The following is a 20,398-nucleotide window of genomic DNA, read 5'->3' on the forward strand; positions in this document are numbered from 1 at the left end:
AATAATTTTTTAAAGTTAATTTGTATGAAATAACTTGCTCTGCTATGTTATAAACCATCATGGAAATCCACATTGCTTCAATTTGTACTTAAATGGTATTTTTGGAATGAAAATTATTCAAATAACATGCCTTCAACAAAAATATTATTTATTGTATAAAAGAATACTATATGGGGGGACCAGCAGTTGGCGTAATGGCTATGTCAGTGGACTCCCATGTAGTCGACTGCGGTTCTAGATAAAATAATTCTTTTAAAAAAAGAGTACTGTATTGATTTGCCAAAGTTTTGTAACTTAGTTAAAGGTATTACCTTGCTTAGATTTGTACTTTAAAAAGAAACAAAGAAACAAAGAAAAGAAGGGCATCAGTCTTTTTGAAGGGCAGTTTGGGAAAATGTATCAGAAGTCTTGAAAGAGAGAGAAAGCACCCTGATCTTCATCCCCAAACCCTAGCTCCTCCTTATCCCAGGCCTGGTATGTTTTTCAGGCTATCCCACGATCCAGCTGCAGTTGCCATGTGGCTTCCAGCACTGCAGGGTAGTTCCGGTTCCACTGTGTCCCAGTGGCTGGGCCAATCATGTATACAGCTTGATCTAGCAATTTTTTTTTAAGGTTTTTGCCATAGGGTATGTGTCCTCACCAAAGAGAGAGAGAATGAGAGGGAAAGTGGAAATCGCCCGGCAGAAAAGATGGGCCCACTGCAGTTCCTTCTCTTCCATTCTCCTCCTGGGATTTTGGGCACACATGCACATGTGCCCAGTGTGATTTTCGAGCTGCTGGGTCTGGTACTTGAACCACTGTCAGCCCTGTGGGAGTCCAGCACTTTAACCAGTACACCTCCTGGTGGCCCCTTGAAAATTGATAATTTTGGAAATTTTCTTGAATAAATTGAGTTTCAGGCATGGTGGAACATTCCTATTGTCTCAACTACTTGGGAGGTTAAGGCAGGGTGATTGGGAGTCTGGGTGCTGGACTCTCACTTGGCTGACCACGGTTTGAGTCCTGGACCTGGCAGCTTGCTTTCTCACTTTATCCCCTTCTTCCCCCCCTCTGGTCAAATGAAAATGAATAAATAAAGTTAAATAAAATAAATTTTTAAAATTATTATTTATTTAACTTTATTTATTCATTTATTTTAATTTGACCAGAAAGAGACACAGAGAGAGAGAGAGCGAGAGGGAAAGGGAGAAAGGAAGCCGCCAGGTCTGGGACTCAAACTGTAGTCGGCCATATGGGAGTGTCCAGCACCTTAACCACCACCCTACCTGCTGGTCCCCCAATAATTTTTTAAAGTTAATTTGTATGAAATAACTTGCTCTGCTATGTTATAAACCATCATGGAAATCCACATTGCTTCAATTTGTACTTAAATGGTATTTTTGGAATGAAAATTATTCAAATAACATGACTTCAACAAAAAGATTATTTTATTTATTGTATAAAAGAATACTGTATAACTGGGTCTGGGTAACATAGCCAGACCCTTTCTCTAGAAAAAATAAATTACTATAAAGCATTAAATGTGCTGGCTGATGCACAGTTAATCCCAACCAAATGATAACTAAGATATCAATATATACCTGAGAAAAAGAAATTGCAGACATATACAAGTTAGTCTCAGTGAGGCTATTTATCACAGTGTTATTTGTTGTAGTGAAAAATTAGAAACAACTAGTATGTCCAAGACTAGGAGGACTGGTCGGAAAAACAACTGGAATAGGATACCACTCAATCATTAAAAACAATGTAGGGTCTGATAGATGGCATAATGGCTGTGTCACTGGACTCCCATGTAGTCAACCACGATCTGAGTCCTGGACCTGGCAACTTAAAACTCATGCTGGGCATGTGTGCGTGCATCCCCAACGTCTCGAGAGGAGAATGGAGGAGAAGGGATTGTGGTGTGGCCATCCCCCCTGGGAGGTGATTTCTCACTTTCTGTCTGTCTCTCCAGTGAGCACACGCACCCAATAGCAAAATTCTCTCAAAAAAAAGGGCCAGCCAGGTAGCATAGTGGTTAAGATAATTCGAGTTCTCAACCTGGTGACTTGGAAAATACTCCAGGCATGTGTGCATACATGCCCAGAATCCCAAGAGAAGGATGAAGAAGGGATTGTGGCATGGCCATAAAATTGAAAACATAGTATACATAGTTTGGTTTTAGTTTTTGTTATTTTTTAAGATATTTTTGCTATAGAGTGCATGCATTTGCTGGAGAGACAGAGACAGAAAGTAAAATCACCCCCCAGCCATTCTGTAATCCCTTCTCTTCCATTCTCCCCTCCAGATCCTGGGCACGCATACCCATGCACCTGGCATTAGTTTCAAGCCAGAGTCCAGGCCTCAAACCGCAGTCAACCACATGGGAGTCTAGCGATTACACCATCCATTGGTTCTCCATGACTTCACTTTCATTTAGAAAAGTGGCTGGGGGGGGGGTGTTTTTTTTTTTTTTTTGCTTATCTATACTTTATCTATACCTTCCATTATTTATATATTGACTGTGTTAGGGCTTCAGAGTAAAAAATAAAGTAATTGTAAAATTGAAATATTTTATAATGGTCTCATCTCTATAGGGAGATTCCATGGAGCTGGAAATTTGGTGTCTTGAAATGAATGAAAAGTAAGTACTTTCTGCCTTTCGATACTCAGTTGTGGTAGCTGAGGATAGAGCAGATGATGTCATGTGAAAGGCAGGGCTTTGCCTTCAGTCACGGAGGGCACTCTGACCACTTATAGAGTCAGTGGGTCTTTGCTACAACTCGGCTTCCAGCCTGCCTAGCAATGAGATGACCTTCAGACGGAATGTCAGTCCAGAGAGACTCAGACACCACAGGGGGAGGAGCAGTAGAGGAAGCTGAGAGGGTTCGTTGTTTTTCCAAAGTACAGAGAGTTCTCTGATTGAGTCCCTTGTGAGCTCATGTAACATGACTGTTCAGTCTGTTTTCTCTGTGGCTGTCTAATGAGATTTCCCCTTCCTGCTCCTTTTTAAAGACTGTTGGTCATGGATTGGAAATGCATGTTATTTCTCTTCCCTGTTTTCTTCTTCTAACGCCGATTAGCTTACCTCCTGCCTGAAGCTTCAGTTTTCAAGAAAAATGTGTAGGAAAATTGAGGAAAAATCAACCCCCCAAAAAAAAAAAAAAAAAAAAAAACCCTTAGTGATAAATATATGTGGTATTGGCATTATTTACCTTCCTTAGATAGAAAGCTATTGGCAAGTTATAGTCTCGAAATTTTAGTACCAAACAACTTTTCCTCTAGATTTTTAAAAATAGAGCTACACAGTTCATAAGACAGCAAATTCAACTTATGCCTACACCTTCAGATTATATCATCACAATATTGACTTTTTTATTTCTTAGAGAACCACTTCAAAGCTAGAAAAATATCTGTTGGATACCTTGTGATGCTCACCCACCTGTTTCTAGTGCATGAGAAAGTAAATGTGATGTTGTATCTCCAGCACGCACAGGAGAATGCTGACCGTGTCTGTACTCCTCAGGTGTGATAAAGAAATCAAAGTTTCCTACACGGTGTACAACAGACTGTCATTGCTGCTGAAGTCTCTTCTGGCTATAACTAGGGTGACCCCAGCCTACAGACTCTCCAGAAAACAAGGGCATGAATATGTCATACTGTACAGGTAAACAGCACAGGCGCTCTTCCTGGCCCACGCGGCAGCCTGCAGTGACTGACTGGCATTCAGGTATTCTCGGACTGTGTTTTGCACAGGTGGTTGGTTGAACTTTTAGTGCTGTAGCTTTAATACAAGCATCCTCCAGCCTCTCTTAGGAACCCTAACTTTCCAAAACCACCGGTTCATTCGTTCTTGTGTCTCTGTGCACTCATGATGGCTGTGGGCTGGGTTTTGAGGTTCTACTGATATATATTTCACCCAGAGAAGGAGCTTAAGACTTTAAAAAAAGTTATCCTGGGAAGATTCTATAGTCTTCTAATTCCAGTTTGAAACGACAACCTTTAGACAGACAAATTGCTAATTTAAGTTTTAATTTAGTTGTCTGTGAACATAAAAAACTAATTATAAGTTCGTTTGAGTATTTTCCTAGAATATTTCACCTCCGCACATTTAGTAAGTGGCTTTTTAGTGCAAACATTGTGCCAGGAACACAGAACTGTACAGACACCCTTCTGCACCAGAGGTATTTCTCATCTAATGACAGAAGCGGTTTAATATGTGCACAGTTATACTATAAAGTAGGAGTTGAAAACTGCACAGCAGTATCAGGAAAAAAGTACTTGGAGAACACAGGGAGCGGGAAAGGTTCTTCTTGGTGGGAGAAATAACAGGCCCTCACGGGAAGTGTCGTTTGAGCTGGACCATGAGGTAAGGAGAGTTGCGGCTGGAGGTGCGAGGAGCATTTCATGGCAAGTCCGACAGCTAGCGAGGCGGAGAAGTGGGGGGCGGGCGAGCAGCTGTCCTCACAGTTCAGGTGGCTCTGCGTGGTGGGGTGGAGGTGTGGAAGGGTGAGAGCAGAGCATCAAAAGCCATGGGTTCCACATCATACCAGACACCTGTCTTTTGCGTTAGCGAGAAGCCTTTTATTAGCTTTTTGCTTACATGTATAAGCTAATTGTTAGGAGGGTTAGTACAGCAGGACAGAGGGACCAAGGAGGAGAAACTTCTGGAAATAGTTATCATTCAAACTTCACCTTTCTTAGCAATAATCTCGCAGCCCTAACCATGTTTATTTTACCAAGTCTTCAATAAATGTTTGTTGTCTGCTTTTTAGTCTTCCCAGATTTCGAGTTGAATGATCCATTTGAAAGTTTCCAGACTTTATTCAGTTATAATAGAAAGAGTACTTTTTCGCTCTTAACCTCTCTTTTAGCTATGTTACGTTCCCTTTTCTTCGGTTCTTATGTTAAGTAGCCATTCTATTCCACTGAAATCATCAGCTTACATAACTGGGGCTCCTCGTCTTTTTCATATCAGTGGCTTAAGCCTTCCTTTTTCCTATATTTCTGGAATATTATGTATTGCTCATGTCCGTTTATCATGTATGCATGCTTTTGGACACAGATACTGTGGCTTAAACAGTAGAGAGGTGGGTGATCTCATAAGTAGACTGGCTCTTTTTTTTTTTCCTTTTTATATTGTTATTAGGAGGTTAATAGCCCTAGACCGTGAAAGGATGGCCTTGTCTTTTTTATTTTTTATTCCTAGCCATATCTTCTTTTTTTAACCCCTGTTGATTTGGTCATGTCACTGTAGAGTTCCATTATTATAAAACAACTTATCCTGAATTCGTTGTACATCAAGACTAAATTAAAGTTTTACCATCTACAATCTCTGAAGAAAAGTTTTCCTTAACAAACCTGAATGCATAAAGAACACGGCCAGGAATGCAGCTGATGGTTTGATGGTTAAGACAGGTGGGCCAAGTGGACCAGCGGGTGGCGTGGTGGTTAAGGCGCTGGAAGCTCCCACATGGCTGACCACGGTTCAAGTCCTGGACCTGGCGGCTTGCTTTATCATTTTCTCTCTCACTTTCCGTCTGTGTGTATGTCTCTGGTCAAATTTAAAATGAATGAATAAATAAAGCTCAATAAATAATTTAAAAAAAAAAAAAAAGACAGGTGGATCCCACAGGGTTGACTCTATGGATTGAGTTCCAACCCAGCAAACCCAGCATCTTCAAAAACACACCAGGTGTGTGTGCGTGCATACCTAAAATCCCAAAAGGACAATGGAGAAGGGATCGTTTCCTGCATCTCTCCCTCTCTCCCTGTCTCTCTGGTAAAGGCACATGCCCAATAGCAAAAAAAAAAAAGCACAGTCAAGAAAACATTTAACATATTTCAAGCACAGCACCAATATCCAAATGAATTGTGAACTAATTAAATTATTCATTGTTATTTATTAAAGGGTACCTAGCAAGATCTCCTTCAGCCACATTTAAATTACTTTATTGCATTAGTTAGTAGCTATGAACAGCAAGGAGATCATGTGCTTATTTTTATTTTATTTATTAATTTTTGTTTTTAGAGATATTTTTGCTATAGGGCATGTTTGCTCACAGGAGAACAGAGAGACAGAAGCAAGAAATCACCCCTTGGGAAGATATCCACACCGCAATCCCTTCTCTTCCATCCTCCATTCTCCTCTTGGGATTTTGGGTATGCATGTACATGTACCCATTGTGAGTCTTTTTTAGCCCCTGGGTCTGGGACTCAAACCATAGTCAACTATGTTAGCATCCAGCAATATAACCATTATGCCATTTGTTGGCCCTATGTGCTTATTTATTTATTTAAGAATTATTTTTTTAACTTTATTTAATTATTTACTTTAATTTGACAAGAGTAAGAGAGAAAGTGAGAAAGCAAGCCATCAGGTCCGGGACTTGAACCATGGTTAACTATGTGGGAGTTCAGCATCCTTACCCACCATGCCACCTGCTGGCCCCCCCAGTGTGGCTTTTTCTTTTTCTTTTTCTTTTTTTTTTTTTTTTTGAGAAGTTTTTGCTATAGGGCACATGTACTCACCAGAAAGACAGAGAGATAGAAAGTGAGAAATCACCCCCCAGGGGGGATGGCCACGCTGGATTCTTCTCCATTCTCCTCTCTTGGGAACAGATGCACATGCACCCTGTGTGAGTTTAAGCCACCGGGTCTTGGACTCAAACTGCGGTCAACTAAATGGGAGTCCAGTGACACAGCCGTTACGCCAACTGCTGGTCCCCATGTGGCTTATTTTTAATTAATAAAGTACGTTTAGGACGTCACCACTTATTCATTTACATATTGTCTGTGGCTCCTTTTGTAAGTTACTAGAAAGCTGAGTAGTCCCACAGACTTACAAGCATAAAATATTTCCTATCTGGTCCTTAGAAAAGATTTGGCTACTCAAACTTCATGCTTTGTTATGTCTGTTACTTTCATGCATGTATTTCAGATATTTCTATACATTGCCTTTTCTCCCTATCAGATCTAATTGTGAGATTTTTGTACATTGTGAGGTCCTAGCATTCATTACTAAACCTATTTTATATGCTTAATTTTTAGCAATACTACTAGAAAAACATGAAAATACATTTTAGGTGTTTTAAATTCAGACTTTTTGCTAATGTAGACTGGGTACCCCGGGAGATTCATGGGAAGGCTCTGTTATACTTTTATTTTTTCAGAATAGGCTTTCTTGGTTAATTATTCCATGGTAGAATAGGTTTTCTACTTTCTTTTTTTTTAGTTTCTTATTTTTTAAAATTTAATTTTATTATTATTACTATTTTTTTTTAATTGGCTATAGGGTACACATGCTCACTAGAGAGAGTGAGAGGGAAAGTGAGAAAGCAAGCTGCCACATCTCGGACCCAGACTGCCGTCGCCATGTGGATCCAGCGCCTCAATCATGACGCCACCCACTGGCCCCAGTTGTCTACTCTCTTAACCCATTTGATTTGGAAAGGCTGTGACAGCACAGGAGTTCCACATTTCCGAAGACCACTTGTCAAAATCTTGTACCTTCTAATAGTAGTTCTAGATCTGTCTGCCAGTTTTATTTACATAATCTGCCTTTCCCAGTAGGTACACTTTTTAAATATATTGCAGAAGCAGGGAAAAGAAGTTTAAACAGCAGTTTCTACTTGTGTGTGGGGTGAAAAAGCTCTGACTCAATTTCTCTTAGACTGTTTTTTAAAATTTGATTTATTCATTTATTTATTTTAATTTGACCAGAGAGAGACGGAGAGGGAAAGCAAGCTACCAGGTCCAGGACTTGAACTGTGGTTGGGCATGTGGGAGTGTCCAGCGCCTTAACCACCATGCCACCTGCTGGTCCCCATGTTTCTGCTATACTCTTGCTCAGCAGCAATCGACACAGAAGACTTCTGTGATCCCAGATCACCAGGATGCGTGTGGGGGATTTCTCCCCGCCAACAACCAACCAGTCAGTTTTACAGATTTTGCACCTGCTGGGTGTCTCCTAATTCAATTCAATTACTACAGTGTCTACCTTTGAAATAGGGTCACATCCCACAGGTTGACAGCTTAGTTCCATGACACTGACCCCCAGTTCTGATGCCAGTCATAAGCCTTAGGTTGTCACCTGTGTTTCTGACCAGCTATAAATCGGTGTTCCTATGACCCGCTCCTTAGGTTAATTTGCTAGAGCGGATCACAGGACTCAGGGAGACACTTCATTTAGGTTTACCGAGTTATTTTAAAGGACATTCCACAGTACACAGATGAGGAGAGCCACTGCACTCTCTGACAGGCTCCCTGCAGGAAATCTCACATGGCCAGCTCCCAAAATCTCTCTTAACCCTGGCCCTGGGGGCTTTCCCGGAGCCTTCACCTCCTGAGCATGACTGCTACTTCACTGGTCGTTGGTGTTCACCCTAACCTTCAGCCCCCTCCCTTCCTTGGAAGTTAGCGGGGAGCTGCAGGTCCCATCCCTCTAATCCTGCCTTGGTCTTCCTGGTGACCGGTGCCCATCCTGAAGCTACCTCGGAGCTGCCAGCCGCCAGTTAGCTTATTACCAAACAAGACTTCATTACTTTAAAGATTCTCAGGATTTTAGTTGAGTGCCAGGGAATGGGGATGGAGACCAAATATGTAGTTCACAGTATTACAACTTGATTATTATCTTCCTCATATTTTTGGTGCAACCCCCCCATCTTCATGCCTGCAGTTTAATAAAATAGTAGCATGATTGGTTCATCAGGAACAATCATTTGGAAAGATGGGCTTGTTTGGTTTATTTCTAAGTGTTTTGGCTATAAAGGCCTTTAGAATAAAGAATCAGATAACATTTCTTTTTCTTTCTTCTCTGCAGAATATATTTTGGGGAAGTTCAGCTGAATGGCTTAGGAGAAGGTTTGTGTTAAGATTGAAAATTTGTCTTGTTTAGAGCCCTCCTGACTTCAGAGATGCGTTTGGTTGCTCCCTATAATAATATGAAGTTTGCAGTCTCATTTTGTATAATGCAAGTAAGGGTAAAAAGAGAATGCAAGGAGGTCCACAGAGTTGCCAGGGACGACCCAGTAAATTTCTCCAGAGGGTCCAAGAACTCAGTATCCTTTCTTATTCTTTATATGATCATGCACTTTTCTTAACTCTTTACAATGAGCCTGTTAAATGTTTCTGATAAGTAGTTTTGAAAAGTTGGAAATAAAGCCAAGAAAACTGGGAAAGCGCTGTTGGAAGCCCACTTGCAAGGCTCTGGCTCTTTTCTCAACCTCGTTTTGGAGGGGCAGCTTGGGTGGAGGTGTTCATGAATTGAGGTGATTTTGTTATGGGTTCCTAGGGTTCCTCCCCCGTCTCATTGGGCACATGACAAATCTAGGTAGGGTTGGTTAGCAGTTCTCAGGCTTTAGGACTAACAATTATTTTATCTCTATGAAGACAGTTTTAAATATAGAGTAAATTAAAAGAGAAAGAACTGTAGTTTCATACACACATATATGAAATGGAGATTCTACACGTAAGGGTGCCGAATGGCTAAGAGGCTAAATGATTCAGAGAAAGCCAGGCTCAGGCAGTCAGTGTTCTCTGCAGAAAAGCTAATGCTTCCTTTCTTCTGCTAGGCTTCCAGACAGTTCGTGTTGGGACCGTGGGCACCCCTGTGGGCACCATCACTCTTTCGTGTGCTTACAGAATTAACTTGGCATTCATGTCCACCAGGTGAGGAAAAGCCAGGGATCCAAAAGAACTCTCCCCTGCCCAAGTTCTGATCCCCTGCCCAGATCCCAGTGAAGCCTACAATTAAGCTTCACTGTTGCCGAAAGAAGCCCCTTCAGGAGGATAGAATTGAGAAAGGAAGAGCAGTCGTCAGAGTTTGAGCCGACTTGCCAAAATGTAGAGCATGTGCTTTATATTTAGAAACTGCAAGAGTTTACAGTCTGGTAGTGCCTGCCAGCAGCTAGAAAGGGAGCGTGCCTCAGACCAGCACCATGGTCTAAGGGTTAAGGGAGCCAAACCCCACATGGGTGAGCACACCTTCAAATACTGATCCCAGCAGCTTGAGAAATACACCAGACACATGTGTATGTGTGCCTCAAGCCCAAAGGATGGAGAAATGGATGAAAAGGGATTGCTGTGTGACCTTTCCCCATTGCGGGGTGCTTTCTCCCTCTCCCGCCATCCTCTATCTTTCTGTTTTTCTCTAGTGACCACATGCACCCTCTAGAAATTTTTTTTTAAAAAGAAAACAAAAACAAAAAGACATGGAGGGTTTTTCTGAGGACCTTGGTTGGGGTGGGGACCAGGAAAGGCATTCTAACAAATACTGTAATCTGCTTATTCCATGGCAGGCAATTTGAGAGGACCCCACCTATCATGGGGATTATCATTGATCACTTTGTGGACCGTCCCTATCCCAGCTCCTCTCCCATGCACCCCTGCAATTACAGGTGAGAAATAGCCCATGGCAAGGCCAAAGCACCCGTCGTGTGCAGGTGCATAGAGCACCTTTCCCCGTGCACATTTACCAGTGGGCAGACCCTGCTGGAGAAGCTCCCCGCGTGGAAAGCCGTCCAGTGGCCAGTTTCACTTCTCAGTGCACCTGTTAGGTACACCAAGGCTTGCAGTATCCAGAATGTCCTAGCAAAGTCCTAGACATTTTGCTTCTTGATAGTAGCAATAAGACTTTTCTCTGGAGGAAGTTACTTTGAGACTTCGAGGGTCATAGTCATTTATGCAATGTCCTTGGAAAATTGAATGGATTTTAGGTCATCATCTAGAAGTTCATATATCAGAATAAGTTTCTCCAGGCCTAGCTCCCAGAAAAGAGAATTCTCTGGGTTTGAAACAGTTGTGCATCAGGAAGAGTACCACCTCTATGTAATGGGCTTGTGAAGTTGGATAGGTTTGTCTTTCTGGTTTAGACTTTTGCTTTACTGAGTCTCTATTACTGACAATTCTTTGAGGACCCCTTACTGACCCAGATTAAGAAAATACTGTCTTAAAAAAATCACCAAACATTGTCAGACTTCTAGAGGCTACTTCCTGGAACTGTGTGAAACGGTCGAGGACTCAGTACACTTCCCTTGCATTGTGAACTCCCTCCCTCCTTTAACCATTGCGTCCTTCCTGGGATGCACTGCCACCATCATGACATTCATTCTTCCTTTTACCCTTCCTTTAGAACTGCTGGCGAAGACACTGGAGGAACGTACCCATCTGTGGAAGACTCTCAGGAAGTGTGCACCACTTCTTTTTCCACGTCCCCTCCATCCCAGGTAGGGGAGACAGGCTCTAGGGTGGTAGTAGTTATTTGGGATATATATGGGACTTATGAAATTGTGTCCAAATTTATAATCCTTTTTGGAGGCGATGGTGATTATTTTAAGTGGGTTGCTTATTTATTTATTTGCCGGAAGGTACATGCACCCTTTGACAGAAAGAGAGAGGGAGAGAGAGAAAATGAGAAAGTGCCTCCCCAGTTCCCCCACCTATGGGGCATGATCACACCACAGTCTTTTTTTCATTCTTCTGTGCTTTCAGGATTTGGGGGACACAGGCACACATACCCAGTATGTTTCTCAAGCCACCAGGTCCAGGACATAAGCCACATGGTCGCTGATGTAGTATCCAGCTACCTTTACCTTGAGGGGCAAGACAGTGCCTTCTCATTTAGCAGATAGTATGAGGCATTTTCAGAAGGTGCATGGAAAAAATCTTTTATTCCTATCCTATTTTTCCATGAGTTTTTGATACTCTCTCATGTTTAATTTGTGACCATTCTTTTTTTTCAATGTGCCAATGGGCACATGTGCTCGCTGGAGACAGAGAAAGAGAGGGAATGTGAGAAAGCACCCCTTCGGGGAAAATGGCCATGCCGCAATCCCTTCTGTTTTCTTCTTGGGATTTTGGGCATGCATGTGCACACACCTGGTATGTTTTTCAAGCTGCCAGATCTGGTACTTGAAAGCACAGTCAGCCATGTGGAATCTAGCTGCCTTAACAACCACACCACGGGCTTCCCCAAGTGTGTCACCATTCTTATATTTCTTATAGGCGTAATTTTTTTTCATTTGCCAGAGGGCGTATGCTCCAACCAGAGCGAGTTAGCCAACGAGAAAGGGAGAGGGAGAAAGCATCCCCCAGTGGGACGTGATCATGCTGCAGTCCCAACTCATCCATTTCTCTGTCCTATTAGGTTTTGAGACATACATGTACACACACCCCGAGAGGGATGTTTGTCAAGCTGCCAGAGCTGGGATTCATACTGTATGCTCAGCTATGTAGGATCTGACTCCCTTAACCCCTAGGCCACTAGGCCAGCCCTAAGCATAATTTTCCTTTTAAGTTTATTTCTTCCATGAGAAAGAGACAGGCTCTCCCAACAGCATCTTCACACTGCAGTCCACCCCGTTCTCAGCCAGCCCTGGTCATGGGCACGCCTTTGCACCTGGTCGGCCCAGGGAGGTCCTGGGCTAGAATTTGAACCATGTGGGTCCAGCTACATTACTGCTGCCTCCCACCTTATCCCTATAACCATTCTTAACCCTTAGGATTACATGAAGTTTTTACCTTCCTGGTGACATAATTAAGTTTTCCAGAAAATTAGTTACAAAATTCTAAATGCATTCTGACACCAGAGAGGTACTCACCTACACCTGCTTTATTTAGTAGCTACTTCTCTTTTGAAGCAGTAAGTTGGTTTCTGTTAATGGAAGGAGCCCAAAAAGTGCCAATAATTTTTATAGTCTAAAATGCCAGTAAGAAGTCAGCAATGGAGCCAGCAGGTGGCGTGGTGGTTAAGGCGCTGGACTCCCATAAGGCTGAATGCAGTTTACGTCTCAGACATGTGGCTTGCTTTCTCACTCTCCCTCTCTCTCTGCATCTCTCTCTGTTATTATGTGTTATTATATTATTAAAACATAATAATAAATAGAATTAAATCATTTTTTAAAAAGTAAGCCAGTAGTATAGTTTTTCTTAATAGTTGACACAGATTTCTGACTATTTACATTCTCTATCTAACATTTTTAACTGCTAACTTTTCCACTTGAACCAGTGTTCAGAGATAAACTCATGTCAGTGAGACCCAGGGTCCAGCCAGTGTGGTTGGCTTCCCAAGAGGAAGCCTGTCTGTTCTAACGTAATACACATGGCGCTGAGGCTGCTTTGGCTAACCGGTCATTTTTGCCAGCTGACCAAACCCCAGGGCACCTTTCCTCGCTTTTACCCCATGTCGCTCGTCTTCTGTTGCATCGCTTCCAGGTCCCTGCTCTGCCGTGATTCCCCTCCCTCTTGACTGGCACATTGGATGGTGTCTTCTAGACCTACCTCAGTTCTGCTTTCCTTTAAACTGACTCCAGGTTATCCCATTTCACCATCACGCAGGAGGGGCCTGACACATTACTTAGTGGTTCATCAACTTTTATTTTTTTGTGTTTTTTTTTTAAAGAATTACTTTATTTAACTTTATTTATTACTGTTATTATTATTATTATTATTATTTTCCAGTTTGACCAGAGAGAGACAAAGAGAGAGAGAGGGAAAGTGAGAAAGGAAGCCACCAGATCTAGGGCTGAAACCACAGTTGGCCAGGTGGGAGTCCAGTGCCTTTAACCACTCTGCTACTGCTAGCCCCAATTTTCTGTTTTTTAAATTACCATAGATTTTAACATTTTCCCACCCTGGTTGTTTGGGAGATACTGGATTAAAGCCACAGTTCTGACCAGCGGCAGGGCTTAATGTCTGTGGGCGACATGCAGAGCCCGCAGAGGCCTGTAGTTCCTGTTGCTCCACTTTGTTTAGGCTGAAAGAGCTTGTTCTAACATTGCCTGGCCAGTCTGCTCTAGGGTATGGGAATTGTCCCCTTTCCCCATGAGTGCACAGAGACCCAAGTGTCAGCGTTCCTCTGGGAAAAGAGGGAAGCTTCTGGAATGCGTACTGACCCAGAGCAGCACTGTCAGACAGAGGGAAAGACCCACTTACTAGTGCGTTTTGTTGAGTGTAGGTTACTTTTTAGCTACCCAGAAAGTGGTTATTTCACATTTAGGTTTATTAACCAGTTTGCTTTTATTTTATAAGTGATGGATTTATAAACAATAAATAAATTTGTGGCCCAGCCTGGTGGCACAATTCGTAGCAAATTGAACTGCCATGCTAGATGCCATGTGGCTAGCCACAGCTTGCTGGAAACATGCTCTAGTGTACACGCAAGTGCCAGGATCCCGAGCTGCTGGAGGGCTGGGGAAAGGGGAAGAGATCACAGTGTAGTGAGACCCTGCTGAGGGTGCTTCTCGCTCGCTCTCCTCCTCCTGTCTCTCTCTCTCATGTCTGCGCACATGCTGTCATAAATAAAATAAATTTTAAACAATCTGGATAAAAATAAAGTTAAAAGACGGAGCCTGCATGTGCCGTGGTCATTAAGGTGCTGGACTCTCCCACAAGGTTGACCATACTTCAAGTCCTGGACCTGGTGAGCTGAGACTCATGCCGGGAACATGTGCATGCATGACCCAAATCCCAGGAGAATGCAGGAGAAGGAATCGTGGCATGGTCTTCCCCCGCCCCCCCACCGGGAGGTGATTTCCCACTTTCCCTTACACTGTCTCTCTGTCTCTCTCTGGCAAGTGCGTGCACCCTATCACAAAAACCTAAAAAAAATAGATATGAGGGATGGTAAAGCTGGACCTTAACAAATCAGTTTTTCTGATATAATGGAAATTTGATCTCAAAAGTAATGGGGAGTTAAGTACTGGGTCACTGGAAAAGTCATGACACATTTTTGCATAGAAAAAATACATCATGACTTTTCCAAAGATCCAATAGTTTCTCCATTTCATGCTTACAGAGAAATCTATTGGCCTGGGGACCAGCAGTTAGTATAATGGCTATGTCGCTGGACTCCTATATAGTTGACCGCAGTTTGAGTCCTGGACCTGGTGGCTTAAACTCACACTGGGCGTGTGTGTGTGCGTGCCCAAGATCCCAAGAGGAGAATGGAGCAGAAGGGATTGTGGTATGGCCATCTCCCCAGGGGGGCGGGGGGTGATTTCTCGCTTTCTGTCTCTCTGTCTCTCTCTGTCTTTTTGGGAAGCGCACACACCCTATAGCAAAAAAAGAAAAACCTCTCCAAAAAAAAAAAGTCTATTGGCCTGTGGAAATGAAGCTATCGTGGGACCAGTGGATGGTGTAATGGTTACATTGCTGGTCTCTCATGTAGTTGACCTCGGTTCAGGTCTCAGACCCGGTGGCTTGAAACTCTCTCCAGTCATGTATGCGTGCCCAGAATCCCAAGAGGAGAATGGAGGAGAAGGGATTGTGTGCGGCATGGCCACTCCCCCAGGGGGTGATTTCTTACTTTCTAGCTCTCTGGCGAGTGCACTTGCCCTATCACAAAAAATCTCTTTCAAAAAAAAAAAGAGGCTATCTTTTCCATAGTATCAGTTGCCTATTGGTGTCTTATCACAACTTAAAACTAGATCATGGGGCCAGCAGATGATGTGATGGTTGAGATGCTAGACTCCCACATAGCCATCCATGATTCAAGTCCCAGATCCAGCAGCTTGAAAATGGGCACACGTGTGTGCATGTGTGCCCAAATCCCAAGGAAAGAACAGAGGAGAAGGGATTGCAGCATAGTCAGTCCTCCTCGGGTGGGAGGTGCTCACTTCCCCTCTTTCTGTTTCTTTCACTCTGCGGTGAGCACAAGTACTCTATAGCAATAACCTGAAGGAAAAAAGGGTCACAATGAGTTTTGTTTTGTTTTGTTTTTTGTTTTTTAAGAGGTTTTTGCTGTAGGGCGCGTGCGCTCGCCAGACAGAGATAGAGAGACAGAAAGCGAGAATTCACCCCCGGGGGTGGTTGGCCACACCGCAATCCCTTCTCCTCCATTCTCCTCTCGGGATCCTGGACACGCATGCACACACACCCGGCATGAGTTTTAAGCCACCGGGTCCAGGACGCAAACCGTGGTCCACTACGTGGGAGTCCAGCAACATAGCCATTACGCTAACTGCTGGTCCCCACACTGAGTTTTTATCAGTGGTCTGTACTCCATAGGTGGATCCTGTCGTCAGTACTGCTAGGCAAGGCTGGTCTAGTTTGGTGCAGAAATACTGTTTCTCAACTGTGATGGGTGGCAGAGAGAGGACATCATTTGCTATCAGTTCTCCTCATTCCTGTGAATACATGTGTATGTTTGGGGCCAGTAGGTGGCGTAGTGGTTAAGGTGCTGGACACTCACATGGTCAACTACAGTTCGAGTCCCAGACCTGGTGGCTTGCTTTCTGACTCGCCCCCGCCCCCACACCACCTCAATCTGTCTCTGTTCAAATTAAAATTAATTAATTAAATTGAAAAATAATGTGTGAATATATATACTTTTTTTTCAAATTCACGATAGAGCATATATACACACACAAGGAAGAGAGGAAGAAAGAGTAGCACCTTCCACAAGGGTGCCCCACTGTGATCCCTTCTGTCCAGTCCTCTAATCCGTTAGGATCCTAGGTGCCGCAGAACCAGGGTCTCAAACTGGTGGGCATGTGGCTTCCAGCTCTGCAGTCTGATACACTACTGATAATATTACAGTAGTTTATTTTTTAGTTTAAAGACTTGCATAATCATTCAGTAGGTTTTTTTTTTTTTAAGATTTTTGCCATAGGGCATGTACACTCAGTGGAGGTTGGGGAGAAATCACACTCCAGGGGGATGGCTACACTGCAATCCCTTCTCCTCTGTTCTCTTGGTATTTTGGGTGTACAAGCAAAGGCACCAGTGCGTTTTTCAAGCCACAAGGTCTGGGACTTGAACTGTGGAGTCAGCCATGTGGGATCCAGCACCTTTACCACCATGCTACATGCTGGCCCTTAACAGCTTCTATGGATGGTGCTTTTGCTAGAGTCTAGTAATATGTGTTAATAGAATGTTTGTTTTGCCAATAAATGAATCATGCCCACATTAGCTTTGAAATCATAGACCTTTTGATAAAGTGCCCAGCTTTTACTCTCTCATGTTTGCCCAGACCATCAAGGCCTAAAAGAACACACACGGGCCCAGTCGGGGTGGTTGTCTCGCTAAGACACTGTGCTCCGCACGCTGGTACCACATGGAGGCCCAGGTTTGATTCCCTGTCCATCCTAAAGGCCTGATGTAATAGAGTAAGCCTGCAGTCTCAGTGACTCTGGGGGCTTTGACAGGAGGGTCGCAGTGTGGCAAGAGCCTGTCTAAAAAATAAAACACACACACCACACTGCACACCAGCTCACCCCTCAAGGATGACGGAGGGAAATGGGCCTCTAAACTTTGTCAAGTTCTGGCTAAAAATGTCATCTGTTTTAACCTGTCCCAGCCCCTTCTGACCCGTGAGAAGGGCTTTCAGTTTAACAGTGCCCGCCCGGCATCCTCCTCCATCTTCCACACACCTGGCTCCAGGCCGTCCCATTGGAGGCTCTTCTCTAACCTCCCCAACCCCACCCGCTTGGTTGGGGTTTATCTGCTTTGCTTTGCCAAGTCATACCAGCTTGAGCCAGCCTTGTTTTCCAGCTGCTCATCAGGGAGATAGGCCGGGTGGCACCCTTGGGACAAACACTGCCACCAGGGAGCTCTCTACCCCGTCCCTGGGGAGGACAGCGGCGCACCTTTCCCCCGCCTCGCTCCCGTCTCACCAGTGCCGCCCCTTCCAGAGTTGGTTTCACTTCTTTCTCAAGTCCCTTTTCTTTTTTCTTCTCTTGTTTTCCCTGTCTCTATGTGTGTCCGTACACAGTGTGTGTTTACTGTCACAAAGGCACATTTTCAGACCCCTACTCCTGTGGTGACGGACACCCTGAGGGTCCCCATGGCAGGACTGGCCTTTTCCCATCAAGTGAGTCCATAATGGGAAGAAGGGGATACAATCAGATGTCATCTTTTTATGTAAAAGTTGTAAATAAAATGCAGGGTCTAGTTTCTTAAGTGTCCCCAAGTGTTCTGTGGGATTATTTTGATCTTGGTAATTGCTTTTAACAGGACACAGCCACTGCCCAGCTGTTCAAACAGGAGTTCTCATTTGCCCCTCCTCCTACCATTGATGTGAAAAATACATGGAGTTATTTATATCGAATTTCCAAATAAACAATTCCAGTCTGGTATTCATTCTTTCTTTCACTATAAATAGGAGCCTTCCCATGCCCAGGGGTGATGGAGGGTGTGATTAGCGAAGATGGCCTTATGTTTCAAAGGGACCCCAAGGACAAAGGAGAAAATAGAGTGACTGGAAAAACCGATGACTCGCTCCAAGTTCTGCCCAGGCGTGTGCCCCACAGATCTGCCGGGCTTGGAACTGAGACAGTTAGCCGAGCCTGTGGGAAAGAGGGAGCAAGAAACCCCTCCGAGGCCTGGTCTGTCCTTAATCCTTATCCTGTCAGGCCCCTGCACTGTGGGCTGTGGGCTGGGTCTGCTCCTGTCTGCTGAGCTCCACCGTTAGTCTCTCTAGGATGCTCTGTTTTTCTCTCGCTTAGCTCTCAAGCTCTCGCCTTCCCTATCAGCCTGCTGTCCTGGGCGTTGGATCAGCTGACCTGGCTTATCCAGTAGTGTTCGCTGCTGGCTTAAATGCCACACACCCTCACCAGGTATCTTGAAAGATGGGGCGGGCCTTGGGACTTCCAGCGGCTGCCCGTACCCCCTGAGGCAGTGGAGGGGCCTCTTCAGACTCAGATGTTCTAAGTACTCTGAAGGAATGCTCTTATAACCTGAGGGCGGCTAAGTGACTCTGAGAGGGCAGAGCCTGTTCAACTCCAGAAGGAAAACTCGCCCAGCATTCTTCTCCCTCCCTTCCCCTTTTCCTCTGTAGTCACTACCGTGTGTGTCTTCCATGCATGGGTTTGAGTCCCAGCAGGGATAAAGATCCAGGGACTCCCATCCAGTTGCTGACAGCGCTGGAGATGGAAAATCCTGAGAGCAGATGCCATCGTGCTAGGATGCGAGGCTCCCCTCCTATCCCACTACCACGATTCACTGTTTCTTTGCATTTTTCCCAAAGCTAATGGTTCCTGGAAAGGAAGGCGGGGTACCCCTTGCTCCCCACCAACCTGCCCACGGTGCCCAGGCTGACCAGGAGAAGTTGGCCACCCACACCCCTTCTGACGTGGCCCACTGTGCTGCCACCCCTTCTAGCAGGTGAGTTCATTGCATGGCCTGTTACTGCCAAGGCCAGCAGGGGCCAGGGCTCCCTCACACAAAGGCCCTGATTTGGTCAAGCGTAGCTTTCAGAATTGGCTTGGGCTTGGCCTTTATGCCCTAAATGTGGAATTCTTAACGTTCTCTGATCAAACAAACACTTGGTGGCAGTTGGTATGTAAGGAGTTGGCCCGGGGCTTCCCTACTGGAAACAGCAGTCTTGTCACCCTCATCCAGTGGAGGCGGGGTCAGATGTTTTTCTCTTTCCCAGAGATTTATTTCCTTGGAGTCAGTCTTTGGTGTTTGCTGAGGCCCAGAGCAGGGTGGTACAGCCCTGAGGCCTGGGAACGCTGCGTGTCTGTGGTTTTGCAAGTTGGGATTAATTGTCTTTTTCGGCTATGTTATGGAGATCCTTTGGAAACATTTCTTTTCTCATTAAAAAAAAAATAAAATTTTTTTCCTTCATTACTGAAACGATACATCCTGTAGTATTCAAAGTATGAAGGCACTGCTTAGGTAGGGAACGGTCTCACGTTTCCACCCTGCGAAATCACCACTGCCTTGTTAAAGACAAGTGGACCTTCAGGGGTTAAGTAGTGGCCTGTGGTCTCTTGCTCAGACGAGGCCAGGGCCAGGCCACACACTCTGGCTCCAGAGCCCTCTCTCCTCCTTTCCATTACACTCGGCCTCTCCTGGGGAAGCCGCACGCTGTCCTGACCTGCCCTGCCTTCCTCTGGTCTGGAATGCCCCAGAGATAATGAGATTACATTGCCCTCCCACATCCTGAATGAGCTTTCTCATAGAAGTTTCTGTGTTTTTTTTTTTTTTTCCCATTCCCATGGTGTAGTGATGGAAGGGGAATTGTTTCAGAAGATTTGTTTTGGTGCCATTAATCGGGAAAAATAATGTTTCATTCCTGGCTCTCTCATTCCCTCCTCCTATTAGATCATCAGAGGAAGATGTGTTAGTCATTTTACTCCCCAGTTTGCTGAGCCTCAATTCCTGGGGCATGTCCAGGAGTAGCTAAAGACAGAGGACCCCGTGAAAAAAAGTGTAGGGAGTTCTTAATTGCACGTCATGAAAGAATCCAGGCCTTTTCTCAGCACTGGCCTGTCCTCCCTGCTGGCCAGACGCCCGCGGCCACATGGACTGCGCAGTCCTCTTGCCCATCTTGAGCCCTGTTTTGGCCTGAACTTTCTTACCCCTTGCTGCTTGCAGGGCTGGGTCAGCAGGTCTGGTCCCCCCATTTCTGCAGCTTAGAGTCCCCGATTGGTCAGGACTCAGCATCAGTCTGTACTGCGAGGGAGGGAGGAAAGAG

The 20,398-nt window shown here is 44.5% G+C and overlaps 1 protein-coding gene across 7 annotated transcripts in view; it reads left to right on the forward strand.

Moving 5' to 3' along the window:
- Positions 1-20,398, forward strand: part of ATG13 (autophagy related 13) — a 66,613-nt gene that overhangs the window by 41,434 nt on the left and 4,781 nt on the right. For 3 of the 7 annotated variants that reach the window (XM_006157781.3, XM_006157780.3, XM_006157782.3), the window contains 9 exons: positions 2,577-2,623; positions 3,506-3,646; positions 8,801-8,841; positions 9,552-9,648; positions 10,278-10,376; positions 11,111-11,204; positions 17,690-17,788; positions 18,423-18,533; positions 18,944-19,080. In XM_006157781.3, the coding sequence (XP_006157843.1) occupies positions 2,577-2,623; positions 3,506-3,646; positions 8,801-8,841; positions 9,552-9,648; positions 10,278-10,376; positions 11,111-11,204; positions 17,690-17,788; positions 18,423-18,533; positions 18,944-19,080 (866 nt within the window). The remainder of the gene's footprint in view (positions 1-2,576; positions 2,624-3,505; positions 3,647-8,800; positions 8,842-9,551; positions 9,649-10,277; positions 10,377-11,110; positions 11,205-17,689; positions 17,789-18,422; positions 18,534-18,943; positions 19,081-20,398) is intronic. The other 4 variants (XM_006157783.3, XM_006157784.3, XM_006157785.3 and 1 more) reach the window with 4 other exon arrangements.

Source organism: Tupaia chinensis, unplaced genomic scaffold, assembly GCF_000334495.1.
Source record: "Tupaia chinensis unplaced genomic scaffold, TupChi_1.0 Scaffold000561_1, whole genome shotgun sequence".
Lineage (NCBI taxonomy): Eukaryota > Metazoa > Chordata > Mammalia > Scandentia > Tupaiidae > Tupaia > Tupaia belangeri.